The sequence below is a fragment of the Bos indicus x Bos taurus genome, chromosome 22, assembly GCF_003369695.1.
Source record: "Bos indicus x Bos taurus breed Angus x Brahman F1 hybrid chromosome 22, Bos_hybrid_MaternalHap_v2.0, whole genome shotgun sequence".
NCBI lineage: Eukaryota > Metazoa > Chordata > Mammalia > Artiodactyla > Bovidae > Bos > Bos indicus x Bos taurus.
The window spans coordinates 4,504,812-4,527,290 of record NC_040097.1 but is presented as its reverse complement, the minus strand read 5'-3'; the positions used below and the strand labels follow the sequence as shown (position 1 = coordinate 4,527,290).

The 22,479-nt window shown below is 60.2% G+C and overlaps 1 protein-coding gene across 3 annotated transcripts in view; it reads right to left on the bottom strand.

The window, feature by feature from the left end:
* Positions 1-1,117: 1,117 nt before the first annotated feature.
* The window catches only part of IFT122 (intraflagellar transport 122), a 69,074-nt gene continuing 47,712 nt past the window's right edge, over positions 1,118-22,479 (bottom strand). For 2 of the 3 annotated variants that reach the window (XM_027522431.1, XM_027522430.1), the window contains 13 exons: positions 21,233-21,394; positions 16,810-16,976; positions 14,058-14,229; positions 12,629-12,731; positions 10,653-10,793; positions 9,599-9,693; positions 7,034-7,134; positions 4,988-5,153; positions 3,950-4,061; positions 3,352-3,477; positions 2,457-2,536; positions 2,045-2,209; positions 1,118-1,573 (listed from right to left, as the gene is read on the bottom strand). In XM_027522431.1, coding sequence (XP_027378232.1) covers positions 1,484-1,573; positions 2,045-2,209; positions 2,457-2,536; positions 3,352-3,477; positions 3,950-4,061; positions 4,988-5,153; positions 7,034-7,134; positions 9,599-9,693; positions 10,653-10,793; positions 12,629-12,731; positions 14,058-14,229; positions 16,810-16,976; positions 21,233-21,394 — 1,680 coding nt within the window. In that variant the 3' untranslated portion in view covers positions 1,118-1,483. Of the gene's footprint in view, positions 1,574-2,044; positions 2,210-2,456; positions 2,537-3,351; positions 3,502-3,949; positions 4,062-4,987; positions 5,154-7,033; positions 7,135-9,598; positions 9,694-10,652; positions 10,794-12,628; positions 12,732-14,057; positions 14,230-16,809; positions 16,977-21,232; positions 21,395-22,479 lie in introns of all 3 variants that reach the window. The other variant, XM_027522429.1, reaches the window with a different exon arrangement.

Sequence of the window (22,479 nt, the reverse complement as noted above, 5' to 3'; positions counted from 1 at the left end):
GTGATTTCAGCTCAAGCAACGTGCTAATGGAAATCCTAACACATTAATAAATGTTTAGCACGCGAGAGAGCATGCATGATCGTAAGTAATTAAGACGCTCAACGGAGGAGTTCTGTTGGCACAACTGTCTGGCTCCATTTCTTTCTTTTCCTCCTGAGAGAGCTGCAGAAGGCGGCAGGGGGGATGGGGGGGCCGGGGTCCAGCCCTGGACTCACCCCTGGGGGGCCCCTCTGCAGCCACTCCCCCATCCTCAGGGTCTTCATCCCTCCCTTTGGAGGGGACCTTTGCCCTGCTCGGCCCACTTTACGGACACCCTGCAAAGGATCAGTATCTAATCACCAGGGTGGTTTTCCACACGTTCCCTGGCGGCCCAGTCCCCTTCCTCCTGCCATCAAGACTTTGCATAAAGCCCTGGACTGCTCGCTGCCTTCTTGGCAGGGAGCAGGGAGGAGGATGAAGGGAGCGGCCTCGGGGAAGGAAGGACAGACCTCAGCACCTCCGCCTGCCCCCGGGGCTGCAGAATGGGAAGTCACCCGCCCTCTTTCACAGAGCTGAGTGAGAACTGAGCCAGCATATGAAGCACGGTTGGCACAGAAAAAGGTCCCCAATAAATGTCAGCTCACCTCCTCAGCTTCCCATCTGCCCTCAAGCTGCCAAATCGGACGCTTGCTGATGCTCAGGGAACGGGCCTTTCCTGGAACCTCAAGCGGAACCCACCTGCTCCAGGTGCTGCAGGAAGGGGCAAGCTCAGGCTACGTGGAGGACCCGGGGGCAGCTGGGGAGGATGGGGGGCCTGGTCCCAGTTGGGAAGTAGAGGGTGGACTCCGCAGGCCCCGGGAGCAGCCCTGTTAGCCACCTTCTTTAGAGCCAGGAATCTTATCTTCTCCTTGGGATGGAGCCCCGTTCCACCAAAATAAATAAATAAATAAATATATTTAAAAAAAAACAAAACCTGTTCCCCTACCATTCCCATATTGCCATTTCAATTAGATTAAATTTTAAGAGCACACAAATGTAATGTTCCTCTCGGATCAAATTAGAAAAAAAACAGGTGCACTTTTGCATAAGGAAATTAAGTTGCAGACAATATGAAGATTTGCTAAAATGCAGACACTGATGAAAATAAGTAGCCCTTTTATTTGTAATTATTGAGGCAATCTGTTCGCAAAGTGTACATGTGAATGGTCTGACAGATCCGTGGACTCCGGCAGACTGCCGCGAACAACTCGGGAGCCGTTCTGAAAGGAACAGATTTTTTTTTCTCTCTCTCTCTTAGAAAATATATGTTCATTCTCTCCTCCATCTCCTGGTGCTATTCACAAGACACGAAATGCCATAAATAGGAGTTTCGTGGTTACACAAGGCCCCTCCCTGAGATACACACTTGGTGGGGCAGAAGACACAGTCTGACAGTTTAACTCTTCCTTCGATGGCCCCGTGGACGGGCAGCGGCCGGGTGGGGCGGTGGTCCTCAGGGGGCCGGTCAGGGGCTGGGGTCATCCATGCGCCGCCGGCAGTAGGGGCAGCAGGTGTGCTGAAGCAGCAGCAGCTCGTAGTCCTCCGAGTGGAACATCTGGGGAGAGATGGCCGTGACCCCGCAACCCTGGGTGCTCGGCAGCCCCGAGCCGGGCGGGGACCACTGCCCTGCTAAGGGCAGGCGGCTTGGCAGTGAGTCGGGGCCAGAAGCACCAAGTCCCGGCTACCCTTGTCTGAGGACCAGCAGGGAGCTGGGGAAGGTCTGAGGCCCCTTCTACCCGAAATGCAGTTCAAAGGTGCATCCCACTGGCCGGCCCTCCTGGATGAAGGGCAGGTACAAGGAGCACAAGGTCAGGGGGCAAATCCCCAGCAGATGGTCCAGGGATGCACGGGAGGCTGCGGAGGCGACTAAGGACAGCCAAGCCTCTCCTCCAGCCCAGGGGCCCTGGCCTTGGCCGCTGAGGGACACGTGTGCTCCCCCGATGCCTGGCCTCCCTAAGGGGACCATCCGGGAAGCGCAGCAGCAGCTGGAGAGAAGGACCCGGGGAGCACGCGCGCGGGCCGGTACCTGGAAGCAGGAGGGGCACATGGTGATGGAGGCGTCGGGCAGCAGCGAGCGGAAGTACTGCCACCGCAGGGGCTGCGGCCAGCGCTTGATGAGGACGTCCCGCCGGCTCATGGAGCGCAGCACGGAGCGGCTCACCACCACGGGCACGAACTCCGAGCCGCCTTGCTGCAGGCCGGGTGGGGAGAGCGGATGGGACCTTGCTCAGCCGGCGGGGGGACTCGCGACCCCACAGAGGACCCCCGAGCCCTCCTCTGCCGGTTCAGTCCCTCAGGAGAACCCAGCTGGCCATCTCTGTGACCAGGAGCCCACCTCCCTCCCCCAGGGGCCCCAGGGAGGAGTGTGCAGAGGAAAGGGACCTGAGCCAGGGGGTGGGGGGGGGTCTCAGCAGCCCGTCACTCAGGGATGCCCGCACCTCGAAGCTCAGCTTGGCCGTGAAGGGGTCGTCATCCCCTACGGAGTCCATGCTCTCGTCCAGCCTCAGGGTCTGGGCATCTGGGGGCGCTGGTCAAGGACGGGGCCTGAGGCCGAGGGAGAGCCCCCCTCCACCCGACACGTTGAGGCTCACAGGGCGGGGGGCTCCCTTTGGGCCTGTGTGGGACCCTCCCAATGGCTCAGGGAAGCACAGCAAGGCGCGCAAGCAGCTTTCCCCATGGAGGAGAGGCCTGCTCACACGGAGCCCAGCATGCAGGGGGGGGAGGCGGCAAGGGGCTCTGAAGGCTTCCACCGTGGCCCCCCAGGACCCGGCCCACGAAGGCCGCTGAGAGTGTGTGGGAGCCAAGGGCTGCGGGCTGCGGGGCCGGAGCAGGTACGACAGGCCGGGCGGGAAGCCACAGCCCCTAGCACAGCTGGCGGCTCCTGGAGGGTCTCCCCACAGCTGCTGGGCAGCCTCACAGACCCTCCTCGCAGAGCAGGGTGGGCGCCCCTGGGGATCCTGGGGCCAGCCAGTCGGGACTGGAAGTGCCCAGGGAGCCGCCCCCTCAGCCAGACCCCCGTCCCCTGGGGAAGGGAGGCTGCAGGTGCCAAGTCAGCGTGGGCCGTGCCCCACAGCAGCCACACCCCAGCCTCATGGGCGGGCGCGGGCGCATGGACGCAGTTCCTACCTCCTGTCCTCCCTGCCCCTGTGGCAGCTCTGCAGCCTGGGCCGGCGCCCCGCCTGGCTCTGGCCCCGAGCCTGCTGCCGTGGGGGCCTCTCCAGTGCGCAGAGTGGCCCGCCCTCGCCTCGCCTGGCCCAGCGGGCCCCCAAGGCCCCCCTGCCCCCAGGCCGGTGCCCAGCGGACACACACGGGTCCGGCCAGCACCCAGGATACTGTTGCTCGTGATCTCTTGCCACTTGTTCTCCCGCTTGAGTCTTGGCGCCTCCAGGTCAATGAGGGAGACGGCTTCTTCGTCTGTGATCCCCTCCTCCAGGTAGAATTCAACCAGGTGCAGCACCTCTGCAGACACAGGCAAGGGAGGGGCCGGGAGGCTGTCAGAGGCAGCGCTGGGGGGCAAGGAGGGGGGTCCCAGAGCTCCTTCCCGCCCAGTACAGGTCTCACTGAAAGCTGGCGGGGCGGCAGGGGGAAGCAGGCGTATGTGGGCAAGGGGCTCCTCTGCAGGGGAAGAGAGGCCTCTTCCCGGCTCCTAGAAAGGGGCCTCTAATCCCCATCCATGTGGAAGGAGCTGGGCCTTGAGAGCCACGTCAGCTGCCCGGATCAAGGGCCCCTCTGCCCAGGGAATTTCGTCAGGCAGAGCAGCACTCCGGGCTCTGAGGGGTCTGGGCAGCACTGGCCCTGCCTCTGGGAACCCTGAGTGACCCTATGTGTCAGGGGGGTAGGGGTGGGGGTCTCACTGTCCCCACTTTGTCCAAATGAGGACACAGGCCGCGCCGTCCGCAGGCCAGCCGCCCCGCCTGCCGGCCGCGCTCACCGTAGGAAGAGGCGGAGAAGACGAAGGGCTGGCGGCAGTTGATGCAGACGTTGCCCAGGTTGTTGAGCAGCGGGTTGTTGGTGGAGCAGCGGTAGCACAAGGGCACCAGCTCCTGCAGAACAGAGCGCGGCCGCTGAGGGCCCTGCGGGGTGCAGGCGCAGCCCCGTCTCCTTGCCTGGGCTCTGGCTCAGCCTCCTGGGGCCTGGTGGCCGAGAGGAGAGGCCACCTGGGTGGGCGGGGCAGGGGCTCTGCACAGGGATGGAGCAGGGTAAGTAAGGGCCCACAGAGACTGCAGAGGCCCGGCCCCTGGGGCCTGCTGCCCAGGACACCCCCTTCCCAGGCGGGGCTCAGCAGTTGCGGCTCTTCCGGCAGGAATGACACTGGCCACAGCCACCACTGCCCAGCCAGCCACTGTGCTCCACGGGTTGTGCCAAGCACGTGAGCCACTTCAGCCTCATTCCTCCTCACAGCCTCCTGCAGGAACGCTGTTACCCGCATCCCCGTGTGACAGACGTGGAGACTGAGGCTCAGGAAGACTGAGACACAGCTGGGAAATGGGGCAGCTGGGATTTGAACTTAGATCTGTCTGATGCCAAGTCTCTGCTCTGAGCTTGAAGGAGGCGACTGTGGAGGAGATGGTGGCTGGTTGGGCTGGGGGAAGACAGGTTGGGGCACAGACGGAGCTTCAGACACTCGGCGTGGATCTGAAGGTGAGTGATAACCTGCCTCCAGAAGCGGGGACTAGACCAGGGGCTCCTAGGATGAGGCCCAGGCAGAGACACTGGGCCCTGGGCCTGGGCAGAGCAGACCTGGAGCCCCAGGATGGCTGGGAAGCAAGTGGGTAGGGCTGTGGGGGTCCGGGGGCTGTGATAAACAGAGGAGGCAGACAGGGGAGGGCAGAAAGAGCTGGAATAACAGGGCTCAGACAGGGGAGGGGGTGCAGAGCCCCAGGAGCATGGCAGCCATCTTTCAGTTGAACCCAGGCCAGGCACACAGGTGTCAGGACAGGACTCCTGCCCAAGGGGCCAGGGCCCTCACCTCACTGTCATGGAAGGGCTTGGAGCGGATAGTCAGGCTGCCCAGTTCAATGGACTTCTGGAAACGGGCGGGGATCTGCAGGCCCTGCAGCTTGTCGTAGGCGTGCCGGGCCAGCTTGTAGGCGCCCAGGGCCTTGCTCTGTTTGGCCAGGGTGAAGAGCGTGTTCCTGCCGATGAAGAGGTTAAGGACAGAGGCCACAGCAGGCCTGAGCGCTAGCACTGCCCACCTCTAGAGCGAGCCCTGAGCTGGAATGCAGCTTGTGTGCGTGCCAGGAGGGCACGGGAAGGAGCCTGAGGACTGCTTTGCTCATCTGTGGCAGGTAAGTGAATTTCTCGGATATCAAGACCCAGAGATTTTTCCAGAGATACAGACAGCGTCGTCTGCATTAATATTTTAACCTTGCTTAGGTTTTCTGGGCCTGCTGATGGCTCATCTTGGACCCTGGCTGGGCCAAAACGGCTCTCCCTGCCTCACTCGGCCTGCCAGCTAGCCCCTAGATTGCCTGGCGCCTAGTGCCACCCGCTCCAGCCCCACCAGGAGGAGCCTGATCCCCAGTGCAGAACTCTTCTGCCTGCGCTTCACCGAGGCCACGGCGAGCTCCAGGCTCACCTCCCCGGCTCTGGGGCCCTTCTCTGAGCTCCTAGTCTGGGGCTGACGGGCTTTCGTGCTCCACCTCAGGTCACCTCAAATGCCGGCTGTGCCCAGGCCTGGTCTGCCCTTCCTCCCCTCACCCTGACTCTGAATGCCCTTCCCCACTGCCCCCTGCCAAGCCTCAGCTAAGCGAGGCCCACGTCCCTCCCCAAGCCATCCTTCCCCAACGTTCCTGCTGCCCACTGCCCACCCCAACCCTGCGGCCCCTTCCACAGTCATCATATGGAGACGAGTTTCCTTGCCTGCGTCTCCTCTGTCCTCCCCGGAGTCAGGGACCATGTCAAGAGCTGTTTCCACGTCCCCAGTGGACGTGAGGGTGAAGCTCAGGGCAGGGTTCAGTCAGACTCTGCCGACCGGAACAGAACTTGCTGCAGGGGCTGTGTGCAGGGTCCAAGGCCCCATGATGGGAGCAGCTTCCCCCAAAATGTAAAGGATGGGCCTGACCCCTTCAGAGAGGCTGGTTCTCACCAACTGGCAGCTCTGAGCCCTTCCCTTGGAGGGTCTGTGATTCACGGGAAGGCAGGGCGGGGGCTTGGCAGAGGCCGAGAGATAGTGACGTCCCCTCCTTCAGAAGGGGACACGGGCTTCTTGTGACTTCTGTCCCTTTCAGGACCTTCAGGATTGGGGATTATTTCCTCACAGTCTCTGGCAGCACAGGCCCTCAGGCTCCTCCATGGCCCTCACCAGCAGCCAGAGGAGGACAGGCCGGCTCCTGGGCAGGCCATGAGGCTGCTGCCCCCTGAGCCCGGCTCCCAGGCAGGGGGCTTCAGCTCCTCCCTTCCCTCACCTCAATTCCCTCCAGCCCCTTCTGTGCACTGGGTGTTCCCCTGGAACATCTACTCAGGCCTCCCCTGGTTACCTCGGCCTACGGGACAGATGTCGCCTCCTCCAGGCAGCCTTCCCTGACTTTGACCCCAGCCTTCACCCTTGCACACTGCAGCCGTCCCACTGAACAAGGCCCTGACACTCGTCGTCTCCCCTGACTGACGGTAGCTTGTCACCTGCTACCGGCTGCGCGCTGGGGACGCAGCAGGTGCTCATCCACCTGGGCTGAACAAAGCTCTGCCCGCCCCCAGGCCCCCAGCTCAGAGGCCTGGCGCTTCCCACATTCCAGTCACACGCTCCTCTGGGGGTTACGGAAGGCCCGCACAGTGTGTTGGCCAGAGACCCTCTGCCGGGCCCAAAGAGCCCTGAAAACTACCCCTCCCCCGGCGTTGGCCTGAGCCTCCCTGGCTGAGCCTCGCCTTTAGCAGCAGCACGGCGAGCTCTCTCCCTCCGTCCGTCCCCAAGGGCTGCTGGAGAGAGAGGGCAGCCTCTGCCAGCAGAGTGCTCTGGAAGAACTCCTGGGGCCATCAGACAGGAGGGGCGGGACAGAGGGCGGTGAGCAAAGGATACACTTTGGAGATGCCCAGGGGGGTGTCCTTGGTCAAGCTGTGCAGCAGGAACCTGGAGATGTTGAAGAGCGTCTCGGGAAGGTGGAAGCTGAATGGCTCCTCCTGCCGCGAGGAAAGCACACAGAACTGAATCTCTCAGCCAAGCCGCTGCTGGGCCGGGTGAGAGGCAGACGCCGGGCACTCGGAGTGACTTCAACAGAAGAGCGATCGCCCAGGGAGCACCTGCCGTGCGTGTGCCGGGTGCCTGCGGCCACACTTGTGTGGTCCCCAGCCCAGCCCGGCGAGGGAAGCACCTTCACCCTCATGGTAGTGAGGGCAAAACGGACGCCCCAGACACCGTCTGCCCACGACACCTGCATGGGGCAGGGGTTCAAACCCACTGAAAGTGTTTCTCTGAAGCTCATTGCCTCTGGGGTGGCTAATGATTCCTTCTCCCTGAGCTCAAGTTGTTGTCAATTAGCTCTAAAAGGGGAGACCTTTAGGCAATTTGAGACGTGACCTCCATACAAGCATCTCCTTAAACGGAGGCACTTAACCCTTTGTAGCCTGAGAGCGCAGGCCTCCTCTCTGCCGTCCAGCAGCAGTCTGATGGCAATGCCCACATACGTGCCAGGCACTGGGGTCCCTGCTGCATGCCTCTGCCCCCGTGCCCAGCACAGACCCTTCCATCAGACAGGCGCTCAACACCCATGAGTTGAATGCACAAGTCTTCTGCACTGAGAGGCCGCCAGAAGCTCCACACATAGCCTGCAGGGGACGCTCCACCGGGAGGGGTCTATAAGAGGTTAAGAGATCCCTGTTTTGAAGGACGCTGGCACGCTGCTCCAGATGACAAGATGAAAGCAGGCCAGCTTCCCCTGGCAGCGAGCACTCAGTGGTAATAAACTGACATTTCCTCAAGGGCCCTGCTGGGCCATACTCAGCGCTGAGCCACCAGGACTCGGGCCCTAATTGGTCTCGATCCGCGAGGACTCGCTTTACGCCACTTCTCTGGTCCAGAGCCCAGCCTTCGCTCCTTAGTTCTCACTTAAATTTCTACAGCCTGTCAGTTCCAAGAAAACTTGAGCCTGCATCCTCTCCTGGGTGACAGCCAGGGAGAGGCCTGCCTCTGGTTTTACCACACGAGGTGTGGAAGCTCAGAAGTGTCCCAGGGAGAGGAGAGAGGGGGCTCCCCTGGGAAAGGTGCCACCACCTCCAAACCAGAGCTGCTCTGCCCGGCCGGACACCAAACCCCGAGACACCGGCCGCTCCAGGCCTGCACTCACGCTGGGGCCTCTGCCAGAAGCAGCCTCCCTCCGCCCCCTCGTCACCTGCCCCTGTCCTACTCATCTCCCACCTCCTGGCTTGGGGGCCACCTCCTCCAGGAAGTCTTTTTAGTCCTCTAAGCACGTCCTGTGAGGGAACTAAAATGCAACTGCTTGTTTCTAGGCTGATGGAAGGCTGGCGTGAGGCCTCCGCACGGGGCAGCGGCAAGAGCTGACGCTCACCCAGGGTCCCCCTTCCAAGTGCCCCCCAGTGTCAACTCACTGGATCCTCACCATCAGGTAGGCACTGTTATGACCCTCGGCTTTCAGAGGTGGGAGCTGAAGCACAGAGGGGAGTAAACGACCTGCCCAAGGTCACACGCGGAGCTGGTGCCTAAGGCTAGCGGCCCGTCCTCTTTAACTCCGTGGATGGGGGTGGGGGCGGGGGCTGCTAAGCACACAGGCTCCAAGTCAGGCTGCTGTCTGGGTTCAAGTCCTGGCTCTCCTACTTACTAGCTGTGCGATCTCTCTGTCCAGCACCTCAGTTTCCTCATCTGTAAAATGGGATGGCAGTATGTACCTCACAGCATGGTTGAAAGGCTGATACAACGAAGCCCTCGGCACACTGCCTGGTATGCAGTAAGCACTCAGTAAGGGTCGTCTAGTGTTACTGCCCTCTGACTTATCAGCACGGGGTACCTCACACTGCTGAGTAACTGAGGATAAGCAAGCAAGGAAGCTGAGGACCATCTGTCACCTGTACCCCACCATCAGGAGGCAGATTTAAAACAGCTTAAACAAAGGATTCGGCAGTAACTATTAAGAGCTATTTGGGTCTCTGGAGATCAAGCCAACACTCTCCTTTATAAAGAAGGAAACTGAGGGTCAGAAAGGGGAAGTGAATTGCTCAAGGTCACACAGATGGTCAGTGGCAGGGCCAGGGAGAGGCCTTGGGCCTTTGGTTAGCGCTGGACCTTCAACTGACTAGAAGACAGGGGCCCCTGGAACATCCCCCACCGGTCATTTAGAGAGACAGCCCTCTGAGTGGCGAAGCCAGAGTCCGCCTGAGTCATCCGAACCTGAAGCAAGTGACCAGAAGGCCCCTCCAGGTCCGGCTGGCTGATTCTGAAGCCCACACGCTGCACGTCAAACAAGCCAACAATCAAGGAAAATCAAAGTTCCAACCTGTCTCCCAGGGAGACCAGACTTCTCCGCGGGCCGTCACGCCCTGTGGGTGGGTTTCTGCTCCACCCAGAGGTCTGCTGCTCTGTGAGACGTGCCCAGGCCCCCCACCTGGCAGGCAGTGCCCCGGCCCACCTTACCACGTATCGGTGGATGACGTGGTAGCCGTGGTACAGCTCGGCCAGGTGCTGGAAGTGGTGGAACTTGCTGAGCATCACTTCCTTCTGGGCAGGATCTGTGGGGAGCGGGGAGAGGGCCTGTCAGCCTGGGCCAGTTCCCCTGACACCGGGCCCCCCACCCCAAGCCAGGACAATGGGGAAGGCGCTCTGCTGTCCCGAGGCAGCAGAGTCCCTGGGGCAGGGCTGGCGTGGGGAGAGGCTGATCACCAGCACCCAGACGGGCCAGGGCCCCCTGGCAGGGAGGGTGGGCGCACGTCAGGAGTGTTCACGCTCACCTCACACCTTTTCCCTCCCCGTCCTTCCTCTTCGAAGCCCACACCCCTGGCCAGAACAGAAACTGCCCCCTCACACCAGGGCTTGACAGTTTCCTAACTCTACCCGTGGCTCCGGGCAGTCATGTGGGAAGCACAGCGGGTCGCCCCTGCTCCACAGACGGCGGGCAGCGCTGGGGAGGGACTGTGCCTCGCCACGAGTCCCCTGGCGGCTCCCATGCCAGTGTCCCTCATCGCCCGCAGGCGGGCCTTGGCCAGGGGGACAGCATCTCCCTGCCCTGTCCGCTTCCAGAAGGCCCGCGGCGCATCACGGGAAGTCTCGTGAAGGAAATCAACACCAAAACTATCCGCTACCCCCGCCTGGGACGAGTGAGAATCCGGAGTGTGCACCTAAAACGTGATCTCTTCACCTTTTCATTTAATTCAATTTTTTTTAAGCCAGTGCTCAGCTGGCTCCAGTTATGGGCTCCCAGGTAGTCGGGGAGAGACATCTTCTGAACTAGCAACGCAGGCCCAGACCTCCCAACTGTAACCCCGGCATGGCCCTCATACCATCCTGAAGCTGAGGGGCAAACTGGGAAGAGATGCCACGCGAGATTACGCTGCTGCAAGACAGGGCCATGGACAATACACCCAATAAACAAGCCCAGGGCTTTAATTAAAGCCTCCCAGCTCTTCCGATGTTTATCTTGGTGCCAGAGCGGGGCCGGGGAAAACAAGGGGCCCGGCTGATGCCTGCTTACCTTGAGCTATATCGAGGCACTGCATGGACAGCATCCAGTAATAATAGGCGGCGTCACTAAACCTGCTCTCGACCACGGCATTGTGCGTGAGCTGCTCCAGCACCCGGACCGCCTCGCCCTGCTGCCCGGCCTTGTGGAACGCTGCGGGGGCACAAGAGCACGCCCCGTGCGGGGGAGTTGGGGGGGTTCTGTGGGGTTCATGGGGGGTTGGGGGTTGCTGCAGAAGTAGGACACTCATCGGAGCAGCTGCAGCCCCACGTTGCCGGGATGCGCCTTTCAGGCCGAAGGCTATAAATAACCAAGGCTACATCCTGAAAAAGTACAGTGAGATATATACTCCTTTGGGGGGCTGGGAAAAGGCAACCCACTTTGGGAAGACATGGGAGAAAGGGAAGGCTGAGGGCCATGCCGCGGGGCAAAGTCTGAGGGCGGAAGCGCCACCTGCCGCGTGCCCCGCCCCACCCCAAGACAAAGCTTAGCCACTCCCCAGGTGACAGGGTGACAGGCTTGGGGCTTTTGTTGCCAGTTCCCTCACTGCATCGTCACTACAGACCTACACAGACTTTGTGACATGGGCTCACGAGGTGGAGGTAAGCTGGCACCCCCAAGGCCACAGAACCGAGCCCAACGAAGTGCATGGTCGGTCTTCAACTGAGGGCTTTTGGATGACCAACTTGGAAAATCGCTTGGTTCTAGCAACCAAACACTTGTAAAAACCAGCAAAAAATTTCTCAACCATTCTTCCATCCACTTCACAGAAATTTCTAGACTCCCAACTATGTGGCCAGAGCCTCAGGGTGTTGGGGGCACCTGGGGAGGCCCTCCTAGCTGTGACACTTGCCCACACGTGGGTGCTCGGATGATCCAAGCCCCCCACGATAGGGAAGGAAAAGTTCTGGCTTTTGTTCCAGTCTCTTGTCTGAGCACCAAGTTACTATGGCGATGGATTCTTGGATGGGTAGACGCAGACAGATGGGTAGGTTGACGTGTTTTGCCCAAACATGCACATACTTCAGCACCTGGGTGCTCTGGAAGCGCTGAAGCCGTGGAGAACACGCCGTCCTGCCACGGGGCCTTTCGGCTGAGGAGCTCCACAGGGAGACACCCCGAAACGGGTGCAGAGGTGGCCACTGCTCCCACAGAGAAGTGCAAACGGGGTGCTATGGAAGATGACACGCCCAATCGGAGCCCTGCCCAGAGAGGCCGCAAACCCGAGTCGGGAGAACCAGGCTCCCAGACAGGCAGACCCTGGTCCAAAGCCGGCTCTCCAGTTTGTGGCCTTGGGACTTTGCAGGGCACCATCAGCCTCTGCGTCTCTGCAGGGCTGCAGGCAAGATGCAGGCTTGTGCGGTTAGGCGCCCAATCAGTGCCTGGCACAGAGAAGGCCGTCACATTTGAAACTGTTCCCAGTTAAAGCTCTAGACGTCCTTTCGCTCCTGTGTGCGGCTGTTTTCCCAGCGGGTGCGCTGAGGAGCAGAGGACACCCGGTTTCCCTGAGCCAGAGACAGAGCCCAAGTTTCTCTTCTGGGTGAGGAAAAGTGGCCTCACCCACGTATGGGAGGTCTCTTGTTCCATCCTTGCCCCATCGCGCCCCGCCTCAAACTCCCTCTGTGCCACCTCCTTGCTGTAGGACTTCAGACAAATCCTCTACCTCCTCCAACCTCAGTCTTCTCATCTATAAAATGGTACCTACATCACAGGGCCGCTGTGAGGATAACACACCGGAGCACTTTGCTCAGAGAGGCGACGGGACCTGCCGGAGGTCCTGGGGCTCGACCGTGAGTGGTGGGCCCAAGAGCATCCCACTTGAAGCCCGTCTCCTTCCCACGGCCCCACGGTCTCCACTACCCGGCCCACCACCCGCGGGAGGGAGCTGTCACTCAGCGGGCGGTGGGAGGGCTGGGCGGCTCCCGGCCGTGGGCGTGGCCAGCGCTCTCTCCCGCCCCTTCTGCACGGTGCCAGGCTGTGGGGCCTACCTTTCTGGGCTTCCTCAAAACGATCATTCTCTGCGAGCCACTGAGCATAGGGCACGTAGATGTCATCCTTAAACTCGGGGTGCTTCTCACCCAAGGCGAAGGCCTAGGGGAAGGAGCGAACGCAGGCTTCAGAACCCGGGCCCCGCCGCCCCCGTGAAAGCATGGCACTTGGCTGAATCCATTAGGGATGTCATATTTTGCCGGCCTGACAACTCAGAAGGGGGGAGTGCCTCCCCCCTAACCACCACCCCCAGAAACGCAAAAACAAATCAGCTCTTTGAAAACAAAAGGCAATTAACAGCAACATGCAAGCGACCGGATTCAGTGACAACACAGTCTGTTTCTGGACCGCAGAAGCGGCACAGAATCGGAAACACTTTATTTTGAGGCTTTGCGTGGGCTCCCGGAGCGCAGCAAACAGATTTCTTTTAATTGCAGGCGACACCTAAGGAAACAGAATTGACATTATCATCGCTGCTGCTTATTAGCTGTCAGAGATGACTGGATGTGGTGCTGCGTGGCACCCGCTGTCTGCTTCGTCTGAGCCCCAGAACCACCTGTCGGGCCAGGAGAACCGGAAATGAGTCACGGGGGCCAGTATGTGGTGACGGGGAGAAAGCCTGCCTGATGCACTCATTTCTGCTGCTTGGGAAAGCTGATAAACACCTCTTGAGATGCCATGATCGCCTCTGGCTTTGGCCCCACCCTCTTTCATCAGTGACCTTGTCACCTCAGCAAACGGTGCCACTGAGAGGGGAGACAAGGGTCAGATGGCTCTTACCGGCAAAGGCCTCGCAACGGCCCTGCAGACCAGACCACAGCAGGTGGGCACAGGTCTGAGCCCCCTGAAGATGGATTTCAATCCAGGGCACAGGGAGCCAGGGAGCCGGAGGGTGGGAGTCAAGCCACAGAGGGGGAGCACAGCACTGGCTCCACCAGCCCCCTGCAGCCATCTCTCCTGCTCGCCTGGCTAATTCTTACCAGCCCTTGGGACAGAGGAGTCGCGGGAGAGGGCGAGGGCCCCGTAATGGCTCTGGCAGCCTGCACCTGGAAAGTGTGGCTGGCGTCTTCTGCCACAATTTGGCGGAAAAATGCCACCGAGCAGGGTTTAAATGTCACAGAGGCGTGGCCTCCGTGTCGGCGACTGTCAGCCAGGACCAACGGCAGGCAGTGGGGGCTGTCATGTTAACTCTGGCATCCCTCACGCCCATCACAGAGCCAGCAGGCCGTGAGGGTTTCCTGAATGAAGGAATGAGCGAAGGCAGAAAGCAAGTGCGGAGAGGCCCTCCAGAACACTCGGGGCTCAGAGAACTCACGGGCGGGTCTCCTGACCTTCAGGCCAGCGCTCACGTCAAGGTCAGCTGCTCTCCGTGCGAACCCACCCCCCAGTCCCCGTGTCCCAGGGCTCAGGGAGGGCCCCGGTGCTCACCTCATCCCAGCGCTGGGTCTCCACGTGCAGCTGAACCAAGGACTTGAGGTCACCAATCTTCAGGTAGGTCTCAGCGGCATAGCCAGGGTTATCCAGCTTCTTGAAGAAGTGGGCGCACATCAGCAGCGGCTCCCGCTCGGCCTTGTCCAGCTTGCGGGCAATGTCGATGAGCCTGGAGTGGCGAGAGCACGGGGAGGAGGTGGGCTCTGGGGAGGCGGCCGGTGGGGGAAGCCCCATGGCGTCTGGGTCTCTCCGAGGGCGGCTCATCATGCTGACGGACCACCCCCCGACCCAGCCCAGGCTCAGTATGGTGCCTCGGCCCTGGCGTGTGATGTGAGGTTACTGAGGGACTTCACCCAGAAAGGCCGCCTGGTGAAGGACACTCTGTCCCCCACTTCATGTGCCTTTCCTTTGAGTTACGACCCTGTCCAGCAAGCTCTGGGGGCAGCAGCCAACGTCTGCCGCTCACCTACACGCGTCAGTTCAGTGCCGTGAGCTTTCCCATGTGTGATCTCACTGGATCGTCTCTGCCCTTGGGGGGTGGTACTGTTATTCCCACTTCACAGAGGAGGACACCAGAGGCCAGCATGGAAGGTGGAGCCACCCGACCACGCCTCTGCAGCCGGGAAGTGGCCGAGTGCCCTCTCCAGCACCATTAGAGGAATTCTCACAGGCGAGCAGGGGCGGGGGTGGGAGCAGCCTTTGGGGACAGACCGCTGGAGGAAGGGTCAGTGCGCTAATGCTCTGAGCTCTGGGAGGAGAGCCTGCAGGGATCTGTGCCTCTTCTGGCCACGGTGCTGAATGGGCCAGGGCAGGGGCAGGGGGTGCCACGGGACCACTGGTTCACCCAGCCCCGCCACGGCTCGTGGGCACATGGGGCTGCGTGGAAAGTGCTTCTTCCCTCCAGAGAGGCCGGGGTTTGGAGCCAAAGTGGCTCTCCCAGGGGAGAGGGGTTCTATCTACCCAGCTCGCTCTTTGTGAGAAAGGACGGGGAAGCAGCTGTTAACAGAGACATCTCAGAAATCGGCAAGCTCAGGGAGGCTTGTCAATCCATACTGAGAAGAATAATGGCTCTAAAAATACCACTTCTCAGCAGAGAGAGGACGCATTTTAGGGAAAGGTGGCGCAGGCAACCCCTTGGGAGCCCCCGCCCCCGCCCCACCCGTGAAGCCTAAGTCCCGGGAGAAAGGACCAAGTGTGCTTGATGTCTCTCTTCTGAACGAGGTGAGCATCCCTGGGGTAACGCGATACGTATCGGCTGCAAACGACAGTGACGTGAAAAACTAGAGTAAGTAGGGACCCTAAACCTGCCTGGCTCTCTCCTGTCCCACCTCTTTTCGTGAAAAGAAAAACCTGGTTGGGGCGGGGGATAGGCGAACTCTGCACCTCTATCTTCAAGAAATGCTATTCTGGGACAAGAAGACGATGGGGCGGTGTGGGAGGGCCCTCTGTGAGGGACCACACCAACCACATGACTTAGTCGTCGACCAGCCCCTCTCCCTCCTGAGTCCCGGGCCACTGTGGCCCACGGACCACAGAGTGGTTTCCAGGGCAACCAACAACCTTCAGGGCACAGGCCAAGCCAACCTCAGGAGCCGCTCCCGCACCGCTTTTCCTCTGTGAGCTGCAGCCTGCACCGTGTACGTGTGCACAGACACACACACACGTGTTAGCACGAAGCCCACTCCTGACAGTGGGAGGGGAGAGGCTGCCCCACCCAAAAAGGGTCCTGAGACTGAGCCCATCCTCCATTCGGCAGCTCCACCTGAAGCCCCCGAGCATCGGTTCTCTGCCTATGTCAGCGGCATCGCCGACGCCCCGCCAGAGCTCAGAGTCCTACTCCAGCTCCCCAGTCAGCCCCGCCCTGACGCCACGGCCTCAGGTCCTGCGGTTCAGCTCTCCCACGTCTCTCTTGTTCCCTCTGCTGCCACACAGCCCCACCGGCCCCCCGAACTGGACACCTGGTCTCCCTTCCTCCAGTTTTCCCTCCATCCTACACCTGCAGCGGGAGCACGGCCCCAACCCGGGTCCTCCCCACCGACTGACAGGTCTAAACACCTCAGTTGGCCCCCGAGGCCCTCCCTGTGAGACCAGCCCGGATGCCCTGCCGCTGCCAGCATCCTCCCGTCCCTCTCTTGCACCGTCATCCTGAGGCGGCCCAGTTGTGCTCTCTGTGCCGTTCCTCCCCCTGCGCGCCCTTCCCTTCCTGCGCCTCCACCACTTGAAAGTCGTCAAAGGCCCTTCAGGCGAAGACCACCCCCGGCTCCCCTGGCAGAATGCGTGTCTCCTTCTCCGAGGCACTTGGCACCGCTCCTGTTCTTTTCAGCGCGGACATCACACAGGCTACGGGCACTGCTCCATGACTGCCTGGCTGGCCGGCCTTGTGTGATCGCTTGGTCCCCGAACCCCGGTTTCCTCATCTGAAGGGGGCGTGGAGACACTGACGCTGAGGGTGTCGGGGAACCACATGCCGCAAGGAGCCGCAGTGCCGGCTCAGGCGGGGCTCAGGGAACGGTGGCCCTGAAGCCTGGGTGGCTCCCCCCTCACCCTCCACCACCCCTTCCCCAGGGCCTTGCTGATCAGCTTAGAGGCAGTGACTGCTGTGTCTGTATCTCCTCCAAACCGAGTCACCGTCGCCTGTGACCAGATACTTCGAGAAACACTGTTTTCCCTTGTCAGTCACATCCGAGCGCTGACAGGACGTGACACGCCACCGCCCACGTGCCTCTCAGGGCCGAGACTGGAAACCTACATGTCGACCCAGCCGTGTTCCCCGCTGATCTCGATGGCCTTGCAGTGCTCGCCCGCCGAGATGTACATCTCCACGGCAGCTTTGGGCTCGTTGATGTTTCGAGCCCAGTCAGCCTGTTTGGTGATTAGCATCTTTGTTTCTTTGGGGTCTTCAGATCCAAGGAAATCCTGAGGAAGCACAACAAACAAAAACACTCGGGATTAGAACTTCCTGCTGCCAGCATGATGTCAGACCTGCCGGAGGCTACAGTGAGGATGGGCCTGCTTGGGGGTGGCCAGGATGCAAGCATGGAGCCGACGGGGGTGGGGGTGGGAGGATGAGGGGGAGCAGGCCCAGGAGACGCCCCACAGGTGCTCTGGGGCAGGGCCGGGGCAGTGTCAAGGACAGCGGCCCTCAACACTTCCTGCCTGTCCCGCCAACGGCCACGTGTCCTCCAGCTGAACAATGTGTTCCGGACTCCCGGGAGTGCTGTGCACAAGCTCCGTGGCGCGGGAGGCTCATGGTCAAGGCGCTTTGTTTGCTTCTTCTTCACGCAGAGCCTGATGCGTGTGTGACTTTACACAATTTTGGATACACAGACCTAGTGGCACCTTTACTCAGAGTAAGGATGACCCCCTCCCCACCCCACCACACCTCAGACTGAGGCTGGGGGTCCCCTGAACTCAGACGGGATGGCTTCCCGAGTTCCCGGAGGGCCCCGCAGCTGCCACCGCACTGCAGGATGTCTGTTTCCTGACTCTGTTCACCTTCTGCCACCTGAACTCGGGGCACGATCCCCTCGGCTCTGCCCTGGCTGTTTGCCTGGTAAGGAGCACAAGGGATTCTGGTGAACCACTTCTCAACCGGATGCTCGGAAACCAGGGCTGAGTTTGGGTCTGCGGGGCTGGGGCCAACAGGAGGCCATGGGGATCTGAGGCAGAGGGAAGGGGCTTGCAGAGACCCCGTGAAGGAGAGAGAGGCTGCTGGACCTGGGGGGCTCCAGAGCCTGTGTTCCTTCCACCACAGTGGGCCAGAGGGGCCATGCCCAGCTTCCCTGGGTTTGGCCTGAGGATTCACGAGAAACAGCTTCAGAAGAGCACCTCTTCTCAGGATACGGTTACCCAAAGTATGTGCATGGGGGCCGCCAGAGTTGAGGCAGCTTTGGTGCTGACAATTTTAAAGGTGGGGCTTTTCACAAAGAGAAATTGTGAGAGCTTAAGAGCACAGCCCCGTGTGCCTCCTCAGCAGCAGTTTGTCTCGGGAATAGAGTGCCCTGCGGAGTCTGTGCCGTGCAGAGCTCACAAAGCCTGAGAAAGCACGCCTCTCCCCTGATTAGCACTCACTTGTCAGGAAAGTGCAGTCAATGTATGCTGAAAACCCACTCGAACAATTAGCGTTCTCTTTTCTTTTTCCATTTGCTTTCAGCATAATTGGGGAGCCTCTAAAATAACACATTAGATGGGCCGAAGGCGAGCGATTCTTTAAGGGGAGGACGGAGCATCACGACCCTGACGCTGAGGCGCCAATGAAAGACAGGTCACTGCAGCTCACGTGGGGAGGGGGCTAGGACGGCCGCCGGGGCCGGAGACGCCTGGCTTGGGCCCTTAAGGACACGGCCTTTACTCTCGGTAGCTACAGTGCCGACCCTTTATGCCAAAGCAAAGCCAGAAGCTCTGCTGACCGGATTGGTTAAAAGAGGTGAGTGGCTGGAGAAAACAGGCATCCTGAGAGAACACAAATGTCCTTCAGAGTGAGTGCTCATGGACTGCGGTATAACTGTGGTGAGAAGGGTCAGAGGCCAAGGGCGAGCCAGGAGCTTGGCTGCTCGACTAGACCAGCCAGGGGCACAACACACAGGCTTCGTGAAGGAGCCTGCCCCAGCCCGCAGCCCGGCTCCAGAAGCTCTGACCTAACTGAAGTTGAGTCTAATGCTTCCTCTAACAAGATGGCTTTCCAAAGGTTCTTTGGTTCCACGGTGCTGACTTACATGTTATCTGGGGCTGTGGCAAAGGCGTTGTCCTGGAGTGGACAGAAAGAGGCCGTGCTGAGTGATGAGCGAGACTAAACAGTGCCCTCGCGAGCGCTGATTCTGATCAGGACATACCACATGAGAGTTAAGAGCACTATAATCCCCTTTATCACCAGATAAACATGTCACTTACCCGGAAAGCATACAATTTATTTGTACGTGGGAATGTAATTTAAAAATTTTCTGAAAACCAGATTGAATCTTGGGAAGCAATTCTCAAGTAAACAAAAACACGCCACGTTAATAAGCACTGTGTCCCCCTCCCCCCGCCGTAACGCGTATGCACGCACGCTCTCAGACTGTGGGTGGGGAGGGTGTGTCCCCCCCACCCCCCGACGTAACTCGTATGCACGCACGCTCTCAGACTGTGGGTGGGGAGGGTGTGTTCCCCCCCTACCCCACGACGTAATGCGTATGCACGCATGCTCTCAGACTGTGGGGGGGGGGGGCCCAAACGGAACCAACCTACTGGGATCCTACTTGGAATTTTACCAAAGACTGAGACCAAAAACAACGCCCAGCGTATTTACCTTCGTGGAGAGGCAGACCAGATGGGCTGTGTAAATGGCTGCCTTTCTGGGTGGGAGACTCTAGGCGCACGAAGCCCACTGGAAGTGTGATTGGGGGTATTCCCGTGCAGGGGCAGGGTGGGGTGGGCAGGGGGCAGCCCTGAAGGACAAGCACACTGTGGTCCTGCCTGGCTTCGCTCGTTCTCCCAACCTTTCTGAGCTGAGCTGGGCGAGGTCACCCTCCGAAGAGGAGCTGGAGGCTGAGTAAAGTGAAGTGCCTTCCCCAGGTCACCCACAGGGAGGCCAGGCCTCACGCCCGCTCCCTGGACAGCAGTGCAAGGCACCGTCTCCGATGCCGCAGCTGCCCACGGGACTTCTCAGAGGTTCCAGGGGGCGGCTGGCCCAGAAGAACCACCACGATTAGCCAATCCCAGTGCCCAGTCTAGCCTCAGGGATGCGCTCCTTTAGGTCAAGGTTTTATTCTTGCTTTAAACGTTATTATCCCCAGAAAGAGACACGCTGAGTTAGGTGTTCTCAGTGTGATCACGCTGTTATACAGCGTGTGTGTGTGTGTGTGTGCACGCACACGCGTGTGTGCTGGGGTTTGGTGGGAGGCGAGGGTACAAAAGTTGAAGAGGGCAAAATGGGGTCAGCTGAAGCAGCCAGACCCGAGGGACGGAACAAAGGAACCACCAAGGAAGAGACGGGCTGCGGCCCGTGCTCGGCCAGGTGCCGAGGACCAGCAAGTCCGGGCCTGCATCATAGCGACCCAGGTACTGCCGTTCGCCCAGGGCCTCACAGAGGCGCTGAAGACAGCGCGCAGCCGTCCTCAGGAACAGAAGCGCAGGGGGACGATGGGGAGGGCTTTCCATCTTGAACTTGCTAGATAATTACCACGAACAGCCTCTAACTGCTTGTGGCTGATGACTCACTGAACATTCGGAGGCCGTGAGGTTACTGGGAGACAGGGTAACAAGGGTACCTTCGGGCTGAAGCTGAAGCTCCAACACTGGCCACCTGATGCGAAAAGCTGACTCTGGAAAAGACCCTGATGCTGGAAGGCAGGAGGAGAAGGGGGCGACAGAGGATGAGACGGTTGGATGGCATCACCGACTCAATGGACGTGACCAAGCCCCGGGAGATGGTGGACAGGGAAGCCTGGCGTGCTGCAAAGTCCGTGGGGTCGCAAAGAGTCGGACACGACTGAGCAACTGAACAACAAACTGTGGCAGGCAGACCTGGCTGCTCTAGGCGCCCACCCTCTCTTCACCTGCGCTCGGCCCGCCTGCAGGTGTCCTGGTGGTCTGAGCGCCGTGGGGGGACCTGCTCTCACACAAGCCATGAGGAGCCAGGAAGACCCTTGTGTGCCTTTAACGGCCCAGACCTGGAGACTCGGCTTATCAGGGCCTCCATTTGCAAGAGGATGTCAGCCCTCCACCCCACACGGGCAACAGGGGCGGTGGGCTCACACATGGGCAGGGCCTCCGTCGTGGCGCCTCTGACGCCCTGCACGAGGGCCTGCGCTAAGAGGAGCAGGCATTCAGGAGGCCTTGGCCGGAGTGAACCACGCGGGCCCCCGTGACGACAGCTGAGCCAGCTCAGGCCTGAGGACACGGACGCTCAGCGACTTCTGACAGAGGCTGGAGGGAACTGGTGGGAGACAGAACCCCCAACCCTTACCAAGGGGACTCCGCTGGTTAGGACGCACCGTCCACTGTCTCTGAACCACCACGCTCTGCCCCTTGTGACGTCAGCCTAAAAGGTCGGCGGCGGGCCAGGTCTACCCGGTCAGTGGCCACTGACGGTCCCCCTGTTGACCAACCCGCCCATGCTCTTTCCGAGGCCGCGGGCCACGGTCCGCTCCATGCGGCGTCTGGGAAGGCAGCCCGGAGGCGGCGGCGGGTACCTTGGCGTACTCGAACATGCGCAGTTCCGTGTACATGTCGAGCGCGAGGTTCTCGTGCCCGCTCCTCTTGTACAGTTTGGCGGCCTCGTGGAACTTCCCCTGGTAGGAAAACACATCTGCCAGAAACAGGTCATTGTTGGTCTCTCCCCGCTTCTTCCGCTCCTGGAAAAATTAGAAGCACAGGAAATGGTCTCCGCAGCCGTGGCAGGAAGCGCCCTTTACAAAGGTCCACCGTGGCTATTTCAAGTTAAGCCCCTGGGCCTTCCTACTGGAACCTACGCTTGGCTCCTGGGCTGCTGTGTCTCTCACCTCGGTTTCTGGTGGGAATGCCTGACAACAAAAGCAGATTTTTTTTCCCCCCAGATGAGGGAAGATCAAAAGAGACGCAAACTTGTTTAATGGAAATTCCTCACAGTGGCTTCCTTACATATCCTTCCAAGGAAATGACTGCATGGTTAGGATGGGGTGTGCTGCCCACTCCTGGGGACCCCCAAGCTCCAAGAACTCCCAAACCCCCAGGCCTGGTTTGGCTGGGTTGTGACTCATGATCATGGTGGACAAGGGGAGAGTATTTTAGCGTTTCCTCTTGAGAAAAAGACATAACGAGTCTTATGTTCCTTCCACTGAAGAGAAGTGAGCGACGCTGTGTGCTGAGCATCTGCCAGGCGCCGGGTGTCCTCACCCAGGGTCACGCTGCCCAGAGCCCAGCCTCGGGACAGGGGCGGGTGGGATCACACGGGGCTGGGGTTGGACTGCGTCTAACTCCAGACACTCTTTGCTCTACATAATCCTGCCTTTGGAAACCAGTAGTCGTCCCCAAGGACACACCTGTCGAGTGCCCGCCCCGCGCTGCACGCGTGATCGACGTGTACACGGTTGCACGCACGCAGAGGCGCAGCAGTGCTCAGGGTGACAGCAAGCGGGGCCCTCCTCCCGCCGTGGGAGGGCGTGGCCATTAGTCTGCCGCTCAGGCTGCTTGTAAACACTCAGCGGCTCCCATCTCTCATCCCTGGCAGTCTCGCTTTGCTTGGTTTCTAGCAAGCGCACCGCAGAGGAGGAACACGGGACACCGAAGCAAACTCCTAGACAAGCTGGTGAAAGTTACAACAGCTGGAGGCAACAAGCTTCCCCACAGACAGAAAAGGATTTATAAAAACCAAAAGGAAAGCAAACCCACACTATGCGTAGTTTACGCTAGTCAGCCAAATAAGCTGACTTCTAATTGTGGGAAATAAATTAAAATCTCG